Here is a 15,752-nt window from a genome sequence, read left to right on the forward strand (position 1 = left end):
TGCTGTGTATTTTCCTTTTAGAAAAATGAGAACAATTTTGTTTCTCAGAAAGAAAATGCTATGCATTCATCAGGGGGAATAAAATGCTACAACTGTTTATAATTCTGGCTTTCCAATGGTAAGACATAGAATGTTGGAGCAAAATTAATAACAACTGTCACTTGATAAGCATTTTAATATATTTACTTGCCTAATTCTCACAGCAGCCTTGTGATGTGAATGGTTTTGTCTTCACGTTGAGACCAGGAAGAAATTGCATGATTTCCCCTAGATCATACAACCAGGAATGACTGGAGCCAAGATTTAAATTCAAACTTTCAGATCATGACCCACAGTTTACCTTTCTCTCTACTCTGATGGGACACACTAGCAGAAGGAATGTATTTCATGGGGTCTCTGAGCTGTGGCAAATGTTTCAAGTTTGATTAAAGCTACTTTCTAACACATTTGACTAGATGAATCAATATTATAAAGAAGTCAGCATATTTACTAAACACTTTGAAAGAAAAGAACATCTTATTCATCTCGGAATCCCTAGTGGCTGGTCCAAAGTTGATACTTTATTAATGAATGAATTGAATGAATTAAATTAATAAACAAATTAGTGAATAACTTTTTTAAAAACTCTTTGGTGGAAAGTAAGCTTTTATGCGAATTAGATTATTATCCATCTCTTGGGTATTTGCATTTTATAAGATGATCCTGGAAGAATTCCAGTGAATGAGATCTAAAGCTGAATTTGTGATTTTGCCATTGGAATAGGGTTGAAAGAGTAATCGAGACAGAGTTTTTCTCTGGGGTCTCAAATTTCTTTGCAGATATGACAGCATACCATGTCTCTATGCTTAAGAAAAAAGTAGTATTATCTTTGTTTGGGTTACAAAATGTCCAGAAACTTTGTATCACAGGAAGCATGTTCTCCCCCCACACACTTTTTTTTTTTTTAATTACATTCAATTTGCCACATCCTAATAATTTCAGGCATCCAGAAATGGAGCAACCTGCTTCTAACTTCTACTAAGGGAAGCGTTGGCCGGGTTTTGTAAGGAGGATTGAAGTGTTGGTGGGGTAGACCAGATGCCCTTTTAGATACTCTGCCCAGAACTTTTTAGAGATTCTGGAGTTCATTCAGGTAGTGATGGCAAGGATGCAGCTAATCAAGTGTGTCTGTTGTCCACAGGTCTGAGGCGCAATTACAGATGTACGATCTGCAGTGTCTCTCTAAACTCCATAGAACAGTATCATGCCCATCTGAAAGGATCAAAACACCAGACCAAGTAGGTACTTTCATACTTTTACCCTTCGGTCCTTTTGTATATAATTTATAGCATGGTGGGGAAAAAAAAAAGGCTAAACATTTTAATTATTTCAAAATAAGTCAATGGAAACTACATCTCTTTATCTCAAAATTTCCCCTGATATCTACACTGAAACCTCTAGGGCCTGCCTAGCACAACTTAAAGATGGCTTCTCCTTTTTTAGCACAAGTAATGACAGGCTCTTTCATCTGCTTGTTTTCATTCTTTAATTTTTTCAATAACAGTTCAGCACATTTTCACAAACTTTGGGAAACTCTTAGATCTATTCTAAGTGTTTTTAAAGAAACAATGTTATTTCTGTTTGGGAGATGTGCCAGGCTTTGGTGTTGTGAAGTCAAATTCTATGAATATCTTCTACCACTTACCATTTTTAGGTGAAAATTGTTGATTAGTACAGAAACCTAACAAATTCTCTGGTATCTTTTAAGTTATTTGAATGCATAGCTATTTCTAATTAAATGACAGCTCGTTCTGTTTTTCCTCCCAAATTCTCATAGTTTTTAAACCAGAATAGGCTATCGGGCATAATTTCAACTATATTTATACTGTGCATCTTTAAAAAAAGATCAGTGATGTTAGCTTTGTAAGTATTTAAAATCGCTGCTAGGACTACTGAGAAAATCTAATAAAAAAGGAAAAAAACAAAAAAAATCTCAAAAATATGTAATTTTCCTAAGTATAATTGTTTTTATTTCTCTCATATTCATTACCAGAATCATTCAACAGATTTTACTGTATCAAGACCTCATGAATAATGAATGATTCAGTCAACAAACATTTTATCGAGTGTCCACTACATGTCAGACTCTGAGGTGTGCCCTGGGGAAGAAAAGCTGAACTGAATTAGATCTTTCTCTTGCAGAGCTAGCTCCCTTCCAGGCTGGGGAAATAGTCATGTGAGCACAGGGATTGTTCTCTAATATTGTGAACACCCAGAGCTTTGAGTACCCAGGAGGGAATAACAAGGGCAAGACTGACAGGAACATCTGTACAGAGCCTGAGATTGAACACATAAATGAGGCTGTGGTCTGATTTTGCTCACCATCCTATTAACCTTGGTGTCTTGTTGGTACTCAGTACGTATGAAGGGCTTCATAAACATTTTTGATGGAATGAGTGTGTGATTCTAAAAGAACGAGTAACAATTTTCTATGCAGGCGTATGAGGAAGGTGCTTTCCAGACAAGGAATTTTTTTTTTTTTTTTTTTTTTTTTTTGCAAAGCTATTATAAAGATATAGGTTTCAGGGGTCTAGAGTAGGTGAGGAAATTTAAGCCCCAAGTTAGTGATGGACTCTCAGACTTCCCTCAGTTTATGCCTTCTCATGAGTCAAAGCCCCTTTCATGACTTGCTAGTACTCTGATCCACCCCCAGAGGATTTTATCAAGGTAATTCTTCAAAAAAGAAGATTTTTCTCTGATTTGTTGTGGGGCACCCTGAATGCTTGTATTGAATACTGACACTGCTGACCTACCCCAGACAGTCTATCCATTGTTTCTCTAACTAGCACGTTGTAAGAGGCACCAAATGTGTTCTAACCCATAGGCATCTGATGGACACAGAGATGCATTTCAGGTAGCTGCAACAGTCAGTGAAAGTCTTTTAGGAACATGCGTTTATTGCTGTTAATAAATAGAAAATGGTAGAGAATAATGACTTTAAGTGGCACAAATTCCGTAAATACGTCTTGCATATAGTATCTCCAGCTTCAGGAGACTCTCTGCCTCTCCACGGGTACAGGCCTTTTCACATCCATCCTCTCACTGAATCCCCTGAACTACCTTCAGATAAATAGCATTAACCCATTATTTTATACAAGAACACGAAGGTTAAGGGAGACCAAAGAACTAACTGAACATCCCCTTGCCAAAAATGGCAGAACCAGGACTGAACTTAGCAGTGTCTGACTCAGGCTTCTGCTTCTCCCATCTCTCTGAGTTACTACAGACAGGCCTGGCATGGAGGACTGCCAGTAGAGTATAATGATGAATTTTGAAAAAGAAAGCATTACTTTCCTGGTGGCTTTAATAAATATGAGTGACTTTAGAAAGGTTCATCTCCTACCAGTGCTGCCTTCTTTCCAGTAAACAAGATACTTGTCCCTACCACATTAAGCACAAGGTTGCTCTCTTTCTAATGAGTGAATTGAGGGCAAAAAGCCCTTGCCACATGACTGTTTCATCTGCCCTTATAGCTAAGAGATATTGTGTGGGGTGTGTGTGTGTGTGTGTGTGTGTGTTTCTAAGACAGATTCTTCCATGATTTTCTGTAATCTCCCTGTTAGTTTTGGCATCAACTTTATGCTAATCTCATTAAACAAGTTGAGAGGTTTTCCATCTTTTCTAAACCCTGAATGAGTTTGTAGTAAACTGCTATTACTTCTTACTTAAATATTGGGAAGGGGATGCTTGGGTGGCTCAGTCATTTAGGAATCTACTTCCTGCTTAGGTCATGATCCCAGGGTGCTGGGAATGAGTCCCCCATTGAGCTCTCTTTGCTCGGCGGGGAACCTGCTTCTCTTTCTGCCTGCCACTCCCTGTGCTTGTGCTCTCTCTCTCCCTCTCAAATAAATAAATAAAATCTTTAAAAATAAATAAATAATTTTAGAAAGAATTCATTGGGAAGCTATGGTGACTATACTGTGGGAATATTTTTATTAAAAATTTAATTTCTTGGTGGAGTCAAGATGGTGGAGAAGTAGCAGGCTGAGACTACTTCAGCTAGCAGGAGATCAGCTAGATAGCTTATCTAAAGATTGCAAACACCTGCAAATCCATCAGCAGATCAAAGAGAAGAAGAACAGCAATTCTAGAAACAGAAAAACAACCACTTTCTGAAAGGTAGGACTGGCGGAGAAGTGAATCCAAAGCGACGGGAAGATAGACCCTGGGGGGAGGGGCTGGCTCCCGGCAAGCGGCGGAGCAACGGAGCACAAAATTGGGACTTTTAAAAGTCTGTTCCGCTGAGGGACATGGCTCCAGAGGCTAAACCGGGGTGAAGACCATGCGGGGTCAGTGTGGCCTCAGGTCCCGCAGGGTCACAGAAGGATCGGGGGTGTCTGAGTGTCACAGAGCTTACAGGTATTAGAACGGGGAAGCCGGCTACAGAGACAGAGCCGAGGAGTGAGCTCACAGCTCGGTGTTACCTTGAACCAGCCACAGGCTCGGTGAGCTTGGAGCGTGGCCGGAGGTCAGGCAGATGGGAGTAACTGGGCGCTGTTCTCTGAGGGCGCACTGAGGAGTGGGGCCCCAAGTGCTCGGCTCCTCTCTGCCAGAGACCGGGAAGCCGCCATTTTCATTCCCATCCTCCGGAACTCTACGGAAAGCGCTCAGGGAACAAAAGCTCCCGAAAGCAAACCCGAGCAGATTACTCAGCCCGGCCCCTGGAAAGGGCGGTGCAATTCTGCCTGGGGCAAAGACACTTGAGAATCACTACACCAGTCCCCTCCCCAGAAGATCAACAAGAAATCCAGCCAGGACCAAATTCACCTATACCAAGGAGTGCAGGTTCAATACCAAAGAGAGCAGCGGAATTCCAGAGGAGGAGAAAGCAAAGCACAGAACTCATGGCTTTCTCCCCATGATTCTTTAGTCTCGCAGTTAATTTAATTTTTTTTTCTTCTGCTAAATTTATTTTTAACTTTTACCCTTCTCTTTTTAAATGTTTTTTAACTAGTTTATCTCATATATATATATATATTTTTCTTTCTTTTTAATATTTTTTCTTTATTTGTCTTCTTTTTTTAATTGTTTCTTTTTTTTTTCTGAACCTCTTTTTATCCCCCCCCCCCACGATTTGGGATCTCTTCTGATTTGGTTAAAGCATATTTTCCTGGGGTCTTTGCCACCCTTTTAGTATTTTACTTGCTTCTTCATATGCTCTTATCTGGACAAAATGACAAGGCGGAAAAATTCACCACAAAAAAAAAAGCAAGAGGCAGTACCAAAGGCTAGGGACCTAATCAATACAGACATTGGTAATATGTCAGATCTAGAGTTCAGAATGATGATTCTCAAGGTTCTAGCTGGGCTCGAAAAAGGCATGGAGGATATTAGAGAAACCCTCTCGGGAGATATAAAAGCCCTTTCTGGAGAAATAAAAGAACTAAGATCTAACCAAGTTGAAATCAAAAAAGCTATTAATGAGGTGCAATAAAAAATGGAGGCTCTCACTTCTAGGATAAATGAGGCAGAAGAAAGAATTAGCCATATAGAAGACAAAATGACAGAGAATAAAGAAGCTGAGCAAAAGAGGGACAAACATCTACTGGACCAGGAGGGGAGAATTTGAGAAATAAGTGACACCATAAGATGAAACAACATTAGAATAATTGGGATTCCAGAAGAAGAAGAAAGAGAGAGAGGAGAAGAAGGTATATTGGAGAGAATTATTGGAGAGAATTTCCCTAATATGACAAAGGGAACAAGCATCAAAATCCAGAAGGTGCAGAGAATGCCCCTCAAAATCAATAAGAATAGGTCCACACCCCGTCACCTAATAGTAACATTTACAAGTCTTAGTGACAGAGAAAATCCTGAAAGCAGCCCAGGAAAAGAAGTCTGTAACATACAATGATAAAAATATTAGATTGGCAGCAGACTTATCCACAGAGACCTGGTAGGCCAGAAAGAGATGGCATGATATATTCAGAGCACTAATCGAGAAAAACAAGCAGCCAAGAATACTATATCCAGCTAGGCTATCATTGAAAATAGAAAGAGAGATTAAAAGCTTCCAGGACAAACAAAAACTGAAAGAATTTGCAAACACCAAACCATCTCTACAAGAAATATTGAAAGGGGTCCTCTAAGCAAAGAGAGAACCTAAAAGTAGTAGATCAGAAAGGAGCAGAGACAATATACTGTAACAGTCACCTTACAGCCAATACAATGGCACTAAATTCATATTTTTCAATACTTACCCTGAATGTTAATGGGCTAAATGCCCCAATCAAAGGACACAAGGTATCAGAATGGATAAAAAAACAAAACCCATCTATATGTGGCCTGCAAGAAACTCATTTTAAGCCCGAAGACACCTCCAGATTTAAAGTGAGGGGGTGGAAAGCAATTCACCATGCTAATGGACATCAGAAGAAAGCAGGAGTGGCAATCCTTATATCAGATCAATTAGATTTTAAGCCAAAGACTATAATAAGAGATGAAGAAGGACACTATATCATACTCAAAGGATCCGTCCAACAGGAAGATCTAACAATTTTAAATATCTATGCCCCTAACATGGGAGCAGCCCACTATATAAACCAATTAATAACAAAATCAAAGAAACACATAAACAATAATACAATAATAGTAGGGGACTTTAACACTCCCCTCACTGAAATGGACAGATCATCCAAGCAAAAGATCAACAAGGAAATAAAGACCTTAAATGATACACTGGACCAGATGGACATCACAGATATATTTAGAACATTTCATCCCAAAGCCACAGAATACACATTCTTCTCTAGTGCACATGGAACATTCTCCAGGATAGATCACATCCTTGGTCCTAAATCAGGTCTCAACCAGTATCAAAAGATTGGGATCATTCCTTGCATATTTTCAGACCACAATGCTCTGAAGCTAGAACTCAATCATAAGAGGATATTTGGAAAGAACCCAAATACATGGAGACTAAACAGCATCCTTCTAAAGAATGAATGGGCCAACCAGGAAATTAAAGAAGAATTGAAAAAATTCATGGAAACAAATGATAATGAAAACACAACAGTTCAAAATCTGTGGGACACAACAAAGGCAGTCCTGAGAGGAAAATATATAGCGGTACAAGCCTTTCTCAAGAAACAAGAAAGGTCTCAGGTACACAACCTAACCCTACACCTAAAGGAGCTGGAGAAAGAACAAGAAAGAAACTCTAAACCCAGCAGGAGAAGAGAAATCATAAAGATCAGAGCAGAAATCAATGAAATAGAAACCAAAAAAATAATAGAACAAATCAACGAAACTAGGAGCTGGTTCTTTGAAAGAATTAATAAGATTGATAACCCCCTGGCCAGACTTATCAAAAAGAAAAGAGAAAGGACCCAAATAAATAAAATCGTGAATGAAAGAGGAGAGATCACAACTAACACCAAAGAAATACAGACAATTATAAGAACATACTATGAGCAACTCTACGCCAACAAATTTGACAATCTGGAAGAAATAGATGCATTCCTAGAGACATAAATATTACCACTACTGGACCAGGAAGAAATCGAAAACTTGAACAGACCCATAACCAGTAAGGAGATTGAAGCAGTCATTAAAAATCTCCAAACAAACAAAAGCCCAGGGCCAGACGGCTTCCCAGGGGAATTCTACCAAACATTTAAAGAAGAACTAATTCCTATTCTCCTGAAACTCTTCCAAAAAATAGAAATGAAAGGAAAACTTCCAAACTCATTTTATGAGGCCAGCATCACCTTGATCCCAAAACCAGACAAGGATCCCCTCAAAAAAGAGAGCTGTAGACCAATATCCTTGATGAACACAGATGCGAAAATTCTCGCCAAAATACTAGCCAATAGGATTCAACAGTACATTAAAAGGATTATTCACCACGACCAAGTGGGATTTATTCCAGGGCTGCAAGGTTGGTTCAACATCCGCAAATCAATCAATGTGATACAACACATCAATAAAAGAAAGAACAAGAACCATATGATACTCTCAATAGATGCTGAAAAAGCATTTGACAAAGTACAGCATCCCTTCTTGATCAAAACTCTTCAAAGTGTAGGGATAGAGGGCACATACCTCAATATTATCAAAGCCATCTATGAAAGACCCATCACAAATATCATTCTCAAGGGAGAAAAACTGAAAGCTTTTCCGCTAAGGTCAGGAACATGGCAGGGATGTCCATTATCACCACTGCTATTCAACATAGTACTAGAAGTCCTCGCCTCAGCAATCAGAGAACAAAAGGAAATTAAAGGCATCCAAATTGGCAAAGAAGAAGTCAAACTATCACTTTTCACAGATGACATGATACTATATGTGGAAAACCCAAAAGATTCCACTCCCAAACTGCTAGAACTTGTACAGGAATTCAGTAAAGTGTCAGGATATAAAATCAATGCACAGAAATCAGTCGCATTTCTCTACACCACCAACAAGACAAAAGAAAGAGAAATTAAGAAGTCAGTCCCATTTACAATTGCACCCAAAACTATAAGATACCTAGGAATAAACCTAACCAAAGAGGCCAAGAATCTATACTCAGAAAACTATAAAGTACTCATGAAAGAAATTGAGGAAGACACAAAGAAATGGAAAAATATTCCATGATCTGGATTGGAAGAACCAAATATTGTGAAAATGTCTATGCTACCTAAAGCAATCTACACATTTAATGCAATTCCTTTCAAAGTACCATCCATTTTTTCCAAAGAAATGGAACAAATAATCCTAAAATCTATATGGAACCAGAAAAGACCTTGAATAGCAAAAGGAGTATTGAAAAAGAAAGCCAAAGTTGGTGGCATCACAATTCTAGACTTCAAGCTCTATTATAAAGCTGTCATCATCAAGACAGCATGGTACTGGCACAAAAACAAACACATAGATCAATGGAACAGAATAGAAAGTCCAGAAATAGATCCTCAACTCTATGGTCAACTAATCTTCGACAAAGCAGGAAAGAATGTCCAATGGAAAAAAGACAGCCTCTTCAATAAATGGTGTTGGGAAAATTGGACAGCCACATGCAGAAAAATGAAATTGGACCATTTCCTTACACCACACACGAAAATAGCCTCAAAATGGGTGAAGGACCTCAATGTGAGAAAGAAATCCATCAAAATCCTTGAGGAGAACACAGGCAGCAACCTCTTTGACCTCAGCTGCAGCAACCTCTTCCTAGAAACATCGCCAAAGGCAAGGGAAGCAAGGGCAAAAATGAACTATTGGGATTTTATCAAGATCAGAAGCTTTTGCACAGCAAAGGAAACAGTTAACAAAACCAAAAGACAACTGACAGAATGGTAGAAGATATTTGCAAACGTCATATCAAATAAGGGGCTAGTGTCCAAAATCTATAAAGAACTTAGCAAACTCAACACCCAAAGAACAAATAATCCAATCAAGAAATGAGCAGAGGACATGAACAGACATTTCTGCAAAGAAGACATACAGTTGGTCAACAGACACATGAAAAAGTGCTCCATATCACTCGGCATCAGGGAAATACAAATCAAAACCACAATGAGATATTACCTCACACCAGTCAGAATGGCTAAAATTAACAAGTCAGGAAATGACAGATGCTGGCGAGGATGCGGAGAAAGGGGAACCCTCCTACACTGTTGGTGGGAATGCAAGCTGGTGCAACCACTCTGGAAAACAGCATAGAGGTTCCTCAAAATGTTGAAAATAGAACTACCTTATGACCCAGCAATTGCACAACTGGGTATTTACCCTAAAGATACAAACGTAGTGATCCGAAGGGGCACGTGCACCCGAATGTTTATAGCAGCAATGTCCACAATAGTCAAACTAGGAAAGGAACCTAGATGTCCATCAACAGATGAATGGATCAAGAAGATGTGGTATATATACACAATGGAATACTATGCAGCCATCAAAAGAAATGAAATCTTGCCATTTGCGATGACGTGGATGGAACTAGAGGGTATCATGCTTAGCGAAGTAAGTCAATTGGAGAAAGACAACTATCATATGATCTCCCTGATATGAGGAAGTGGAGATGCAACATGGGGGGTTTAGGGGGTAGGAGAAAAATAAATGAAACAAGATGGGATTGGGAGGGAGACAAACCACAAGTGACTCTTAATCTCACAAAACAAACTGAGGTTTGCTGGGGGGAGGGAGGTTGGGAGAAGGGGGGTGGGGTTGTGTACATTGGGGAAGGTATGTGCTATGGTGAGTGCTGTGAAGTGTGTAAACCTGGTGAATCACAGACCTGTACCCCTGGGGATAAAAATATATTATATGTTTATAAAAAAGTAAAAAATAAATTATATTATGAAAAAAATTAATTTCTTCAATGAAACAAGCCCATATTTTCTATTTCGTCTTGTATCGATTTTAAATTAGTTATTTGTCAATGAATTTGCCAGTTTATCTATATTTTTAAATGTATTTGTATAAAGTTGTTCATGATATCCCTTTTTTTTATTTATAATTGTCTGTAGGATATTTCCCATTCCTAATATTATTTGTCTCTTCCTTTTTTAAAAAATGTGTGACCATTTTTATTAGAAGTTTGTCAATCCTTATTAGTCTTTTTGATGAATGAATGTTGGGGTTTGTTGATTTTCTCTGAGTATAGTTCTTTTCTGCCATTTAAAAAATTCTTTTCTTCTACTCCCTGTGGATTTAATTTGCATTTCCCCCTAGCTTCCTCATAGGAAAGTATAGATCATCAATTTTCCACTGTTTCCTTTCTCCTAATATATGGATTTCAGGCTCTCAATGTCCCTTACCACATTGATTTAGCTACAACCCACAAGTTATTTTTTGTATCCTAGAGGTTTTATTAGGTACTATATTTTATTATTATTTATTTCAACTTTCTGATTTTTACTGTAAGTTCTTCTACTCATGACTATTTAGAAGTACTCTGCTTACCACTTAATATGTAGGGGCTTTTTCTATTTATATTTTGGGGGATTAATTTATACCTGGATTCCACTCTGGTCAGAGGACATACTCTAAATGATTTCAATCTCCTAAAATTTGTGTAGACTTGCTCTATGCCCCAGGCAAATGTTCAATTTTGGTAAAACTTCATGTTCCCTTGAAAAGAATGTGCCTTTTTCAGTAATTGGATCAATGGTTCTATATATCAATTAGGTCAAGTTTTTAAATCTTGTTCAATATTCAATGTCCTTACTGATTTTTTGTCTGCTTATTACATTCATGAGAAATAGAAGGACTTAAAAAACTTCTTACTGTAGGTATGCATTTTCCTGGGTGTCCTTTTAATTCTATTTCTTGTATTTATATATTTAAAGGTACACTATTAGATGTTTACAAATTTAAGAACTTTTCAAAATATTCCTTGAATTGGCCCTTTTTATCACCTTTTGTCATCATGAAATGTCGTTCATTATTAGTAATACTTTCCTGAAAGTATACTGACATCTGCTGCCCCCAATTCTTCAAAGCTTTCAAAGTTTTCCCTTTAAATTTTTTTGAAAGATTTTATTTATTTATTTGAGAGAGAGAATGAGAGAGAGCATGAAAGAGGAGAAGGTCAGAGGGAGAAGCAGACTTCCTGTGGAGCTGGGAGCCCGATGTGGGACTCGATCCTGGGACTCTGAGATCATGACCTGAGCTGAAGGGAGTCGCTTAACCCACTGAGCCACTCAGGCACCCTTTCCCTTTAAATTTTATCCAGCTTTTATTTTTTTCTCAAGTGAAAGGTTTGTACAGTATCAGAGCTGGAACTGGAAGTCAGCCAAATGGTTCTTAATGACCCTAATCTGACCGATTAAATCAATGTAAGTATTAAGGTGTCAGTAATTTTCAAGGTCTTATATTTATATTTTTAGTAATAACTTCTAGAGAGGTGTTGAGATGAGAGATTATTAAATTTTGTAGAGGAAAGAGCACTGAATTTTGAGTCAGGAGATTTTATTTCTAATACAACTTTGCCACTGAGTGACCAGGGACGGTGACAAATCTTCTTTAGGTCTCAATTCCTTTGTAGTAAGTACTTAGTGATGACAAGAACATGACAAGTGTGTGTCCACTTTCCATACCTTGCTCATGATCCTGGTATTCCTCTCTACTAATCCTGACTTCAACCTTAACATTCTTTTCAACACAGGTCCCCAGTCAGCCTCAGCATTCCTTGGAGCTAGCAATGTTCTTTCAACATTATGTCCAGGAGCTCAGAAGGTGAACTTTTTTGTAAATAGCGTCTTTGCAGATATAAACAGTTAAGAATCTCAGGATGAAATCATTCTGGATTTAGGGTGGACCCTGGATCTGATGCATGGTGAATTTATGAAAGGAAGGGAAGGGATATTGGGACACACTGAGAAGCAGGCAGAGACAGAGGCAGAGACCAGGATTCTCTCTACAAACCAGGGAACACCAGGAGCCAGCAGGGGCTGGAAACAGCAAGGAAAGATTCTCTTCTAGAGCTTTGGAAGGAGCTGCTGATGCCTTGATTTCAGACTTCTATCCTCTAGAACTGAAAATAAGCCACCCAGTTTGTGGTGCCTTTTTTAGGGTAGCCCTGGGAAATGAATACATTGTGAAACCTACTTACCTTGTTCCATAAGTATCCCTAAGTCGTGTTTTTCTGGGTACCTTCTTCCTTGTCTATGCCAGTAATGATGACAATGACAATGACAATGACAATGATGATGGTGGATATGGCAAGGGTGCCACCACTGTTAACTGTAGTGAAACTTCTGTGCAACTGGGGTATAGCAACAAATTAAAATGCTTTGAAAGTGTTACTATATATAATACACATGGCATCCCTGTTAATGGCCAAATGTTAGAAAACTGAGATTCACAGCAGTGACTTGTCCAAGACCCCAGAAATATGGTTGGCAGACCCAAGAGTAGAAGTCAGATTATCGGCCATTAGTACTATTACTATTATAATAATAATTAAATAATACCATTATTATCATATTGCTTTTTACTAGTATTAAAGAGACTTTTTCTTTTTTGGCAAATATCATAAACAGCAAAATGGCAGTCAAATTTTGCTCCACAATTAAATAAGAAGAAAAATACTAAGTATCTAATGATATTAAAGGTTTAGAAATGCAAATGATCATACTGACATATGAAGCAATTGCCTATTAGTAGATTTTTCAGGGTTTCCAGGGGATATAGTCTGTCAATTAGTACAAATGATTAAAATGAAATTTAAAGGCACATGAGTACATACCATAGACTAATGAACAATTCTCCCATAATGGGCTTAAATTTGAGTTTAGGGAACACTTCAAGCCTCAGGACATTATATTACCTAGAAATAATGGATATAAAAGTTGTCATTACTTACTTTGATACTTCAGTTGGTTGAAAATGAGACACAAGTGTCTAAGAGAATAAATCAGGCTGACCAAAAGTTAGTAGAAATTTCTAAATGTTCTTCTTTGAAAAGAAGCTTTGAATGCCAATATCCATTGCTTTCTCTGCAGTTTTTCCCAGCTTTTATGACTCCTCCAGACAAAGTCTTCATATTGTTCATTTTCCCATCATATTCATTTATTTCTTAAGTGAAATAAATAATTGGGTAATTGAATGGAGATTTAGACTAATTTTCAGAGCTGGAATATGGTTGTTTTATTTTTTATTTTTTAGATTTTATTTATTTATTTGACAGACAGATATTACAAGTAGGAGATCACAAGTAGGCAGAGAGGCAGGCAAGAGAGAGAGGAAGGGAAGCAGGATCCCTGCTTTGCAGAGAGCCCGTTGCAGGGCTCAGTCCCAGGGCCCTGGGATCATGAGCTGAGCAGAAGGCAGAGGTTTTAACCCACTGAGCCACCCAGGCGCCCAGGAATATGTTTGTTTTAAATTCCTTGGAATTTAGTTCCTGCATTTAGGATAGCAGTTAGTTATCTGAGGAGTGTACAATAATAAATAAGATAGTTTTACAAATATGGCTACCATCAAAAATTGTCTGTACTTTTAATAAATAAAAGTAGTTTAAAGCCCCAAGAAATATTTAGAAGCAAACAAATAAATGAAGAAATTAATGCATGGATGTCTCCAAAGGCTAAAGATCTAGATATTTTTTGTGGCATTTTCAATGTGGTTTATTGGCACTAACCAAATTTTTTTTTAAGATTATATTTATTTGAGAGAGCTAGAGAGTGCAAACACACGAGTGGGGGAGGGTTAGAGGAAGAGGGAGAGAAAGAGATCCAAAGCAGACTTCGTGCTGAGCAGGGAACCTGATATGGGCCTCCATTCCCAGGACCCTGACTGAGATCATGACCTGAGCCAAAGGTAAACATTTAACCAGCTGATCCACCCAGGTGCCCCTGACCAAGAATTTCAATAATCAGAAGGTTTGGGACTTTGGTATTGTGCTATATTTTTTCATTATAAAGTTTTCTTTTCTGAAAAACATAAAATATATACACACACACACACACACACACACATATATATATATGTGTGTGTGTGTGTGTGTGTATATATGTGTGTGTGTGTATATATATATATAATTATGTTTTATATATGTATATGTATGTATACATATATATATAACCAATAATAGCTGGGATAAGCAGGGCTTATGACAGGCTTTAAAAAGAGCCACCTTTCCTGAAGAGGGTCAAGTTATTTCCCTTCAGCTGATAACTTATAAGTTGCTAGGAAAAGCTTAGAATCAAGGGTGAAATCTAGAACCTAAGGCAACTGATTTGCTTATCCCACATTATGATTCTGGCTGTGCAAAATGTCTCTTCTAGAAAGTGGCGCTTACGGAGTGTCACCAAGCCTTTCTAGCCAAAGGGAATCCCAGGCACTGTAAATCTTGCTCAATGTCCACAAAAGCCAAACTGTAGAAAGAACAGAGATGTCCATTGACAGAGGAATGGATAAAGATGATGTGGTGGATATATACACAGTGGAATATGACTCAGCCATCAGAAAGGATGAATACTTAACATTTACACTGACATGGAACTGGGGGGTATTATGCTGAAGGAAATAAGTCAATCAGAGAAAGACAATAATTATATAGTTTTACTCACATGTGGAATATAAGAAACAGCACAGAGGATCATGGGGGAAGGGAAGAGAGACTGAATGGGAAGTCATCAGAGAGGGAGACAAACCAGGAGAGACTCTTAACTCTAGGAAAGACACTGAGGGTTGCTAGAGGAGGTGGGTGGGGGGATGGGGTAATTGGGTGATGGGCAGAAAGGAGGGCCTGTGATGGGGTGAACAGTGAGTATTATACACAACTGATGATTTATTGAACTCTACGTTTGAAACTAATGATGTATTAGATGTAGGCTAATTGAATTTAAATTAAAACAAAAACAAAACCAGGGAGCCTGCTGCAGGCATGAGGGACAGGGTTGTGGCAGGCCTGTGGGTCAGAGATGTTCTCTAGCCCTGTTTTTAATAGGCAGAACATTCAAATCCACTACTGTCAGGAGCCCTTCCTTCTTTGAGGAAGGCCTCTGATGAAACAGAGTTCAACTTCTGAAAAGGAAGACACAAATTGGAAGGGGAAGTGAATGAACCATGAGAGACTATGGACTCTGAAAAACAATCTGAGGGGTTTGAGGTAGTGTGGGGGTGGGAGGTTGGGGTACCAGGTGGTGGGTATTATAGAGGGCACAGATTGTATGGAACACTGGGCGTGGTGAAAAAATAATGAATACTGTTATGCTGAAAATAATAAAAAAAAAAGAAGACACAACAGCCTATAGAGAGAATTCCAGAGAAGCCAGAGAAAAGCTATACATCTC

General features: G+C 38.3%; 1 protein-coding gene across 6 annotated transcripts in view; it reads left to right on the forward strand.

Annotated features, from left to right (window-relative positions):
* Positions 1–15,752, forward strand: part of ZMAT4 (zinc finger matrin-type 4) — a 388,221-nt gene that overhangs the window by 300,219 nt on the left and 72,250 nt on the right. For all 6 annotated transcript variants that reach the window (XM_032329176.1, XM_032329175.1, XM_032329171.1 and 3 more), the window contains exon 6: positions 1,181–1,277. In XM_032329176.1, the coding sequence (XP_032185067.1) occupies positions 1,181–1,277 (97 nt within the window). The remainder of the gene's footprint in view (positions 1–1,180; positions 1,278–15,752) is intronic.

This window comes from Mustela erminea, chromosome 21, assembly GCF_009829155.1.
Source record: "Mustela erminea isolate mMusErm1 chromosome 21, mMusErm1.Pri, whole genome shotgun sequence".
Taxonomy (NCBI): domain Eukaryota; kingdom Metazoa; phylum Chordata; class Mammalia; order Carnivora; family Mustelidae; genus Mustela; species Mustela erminea.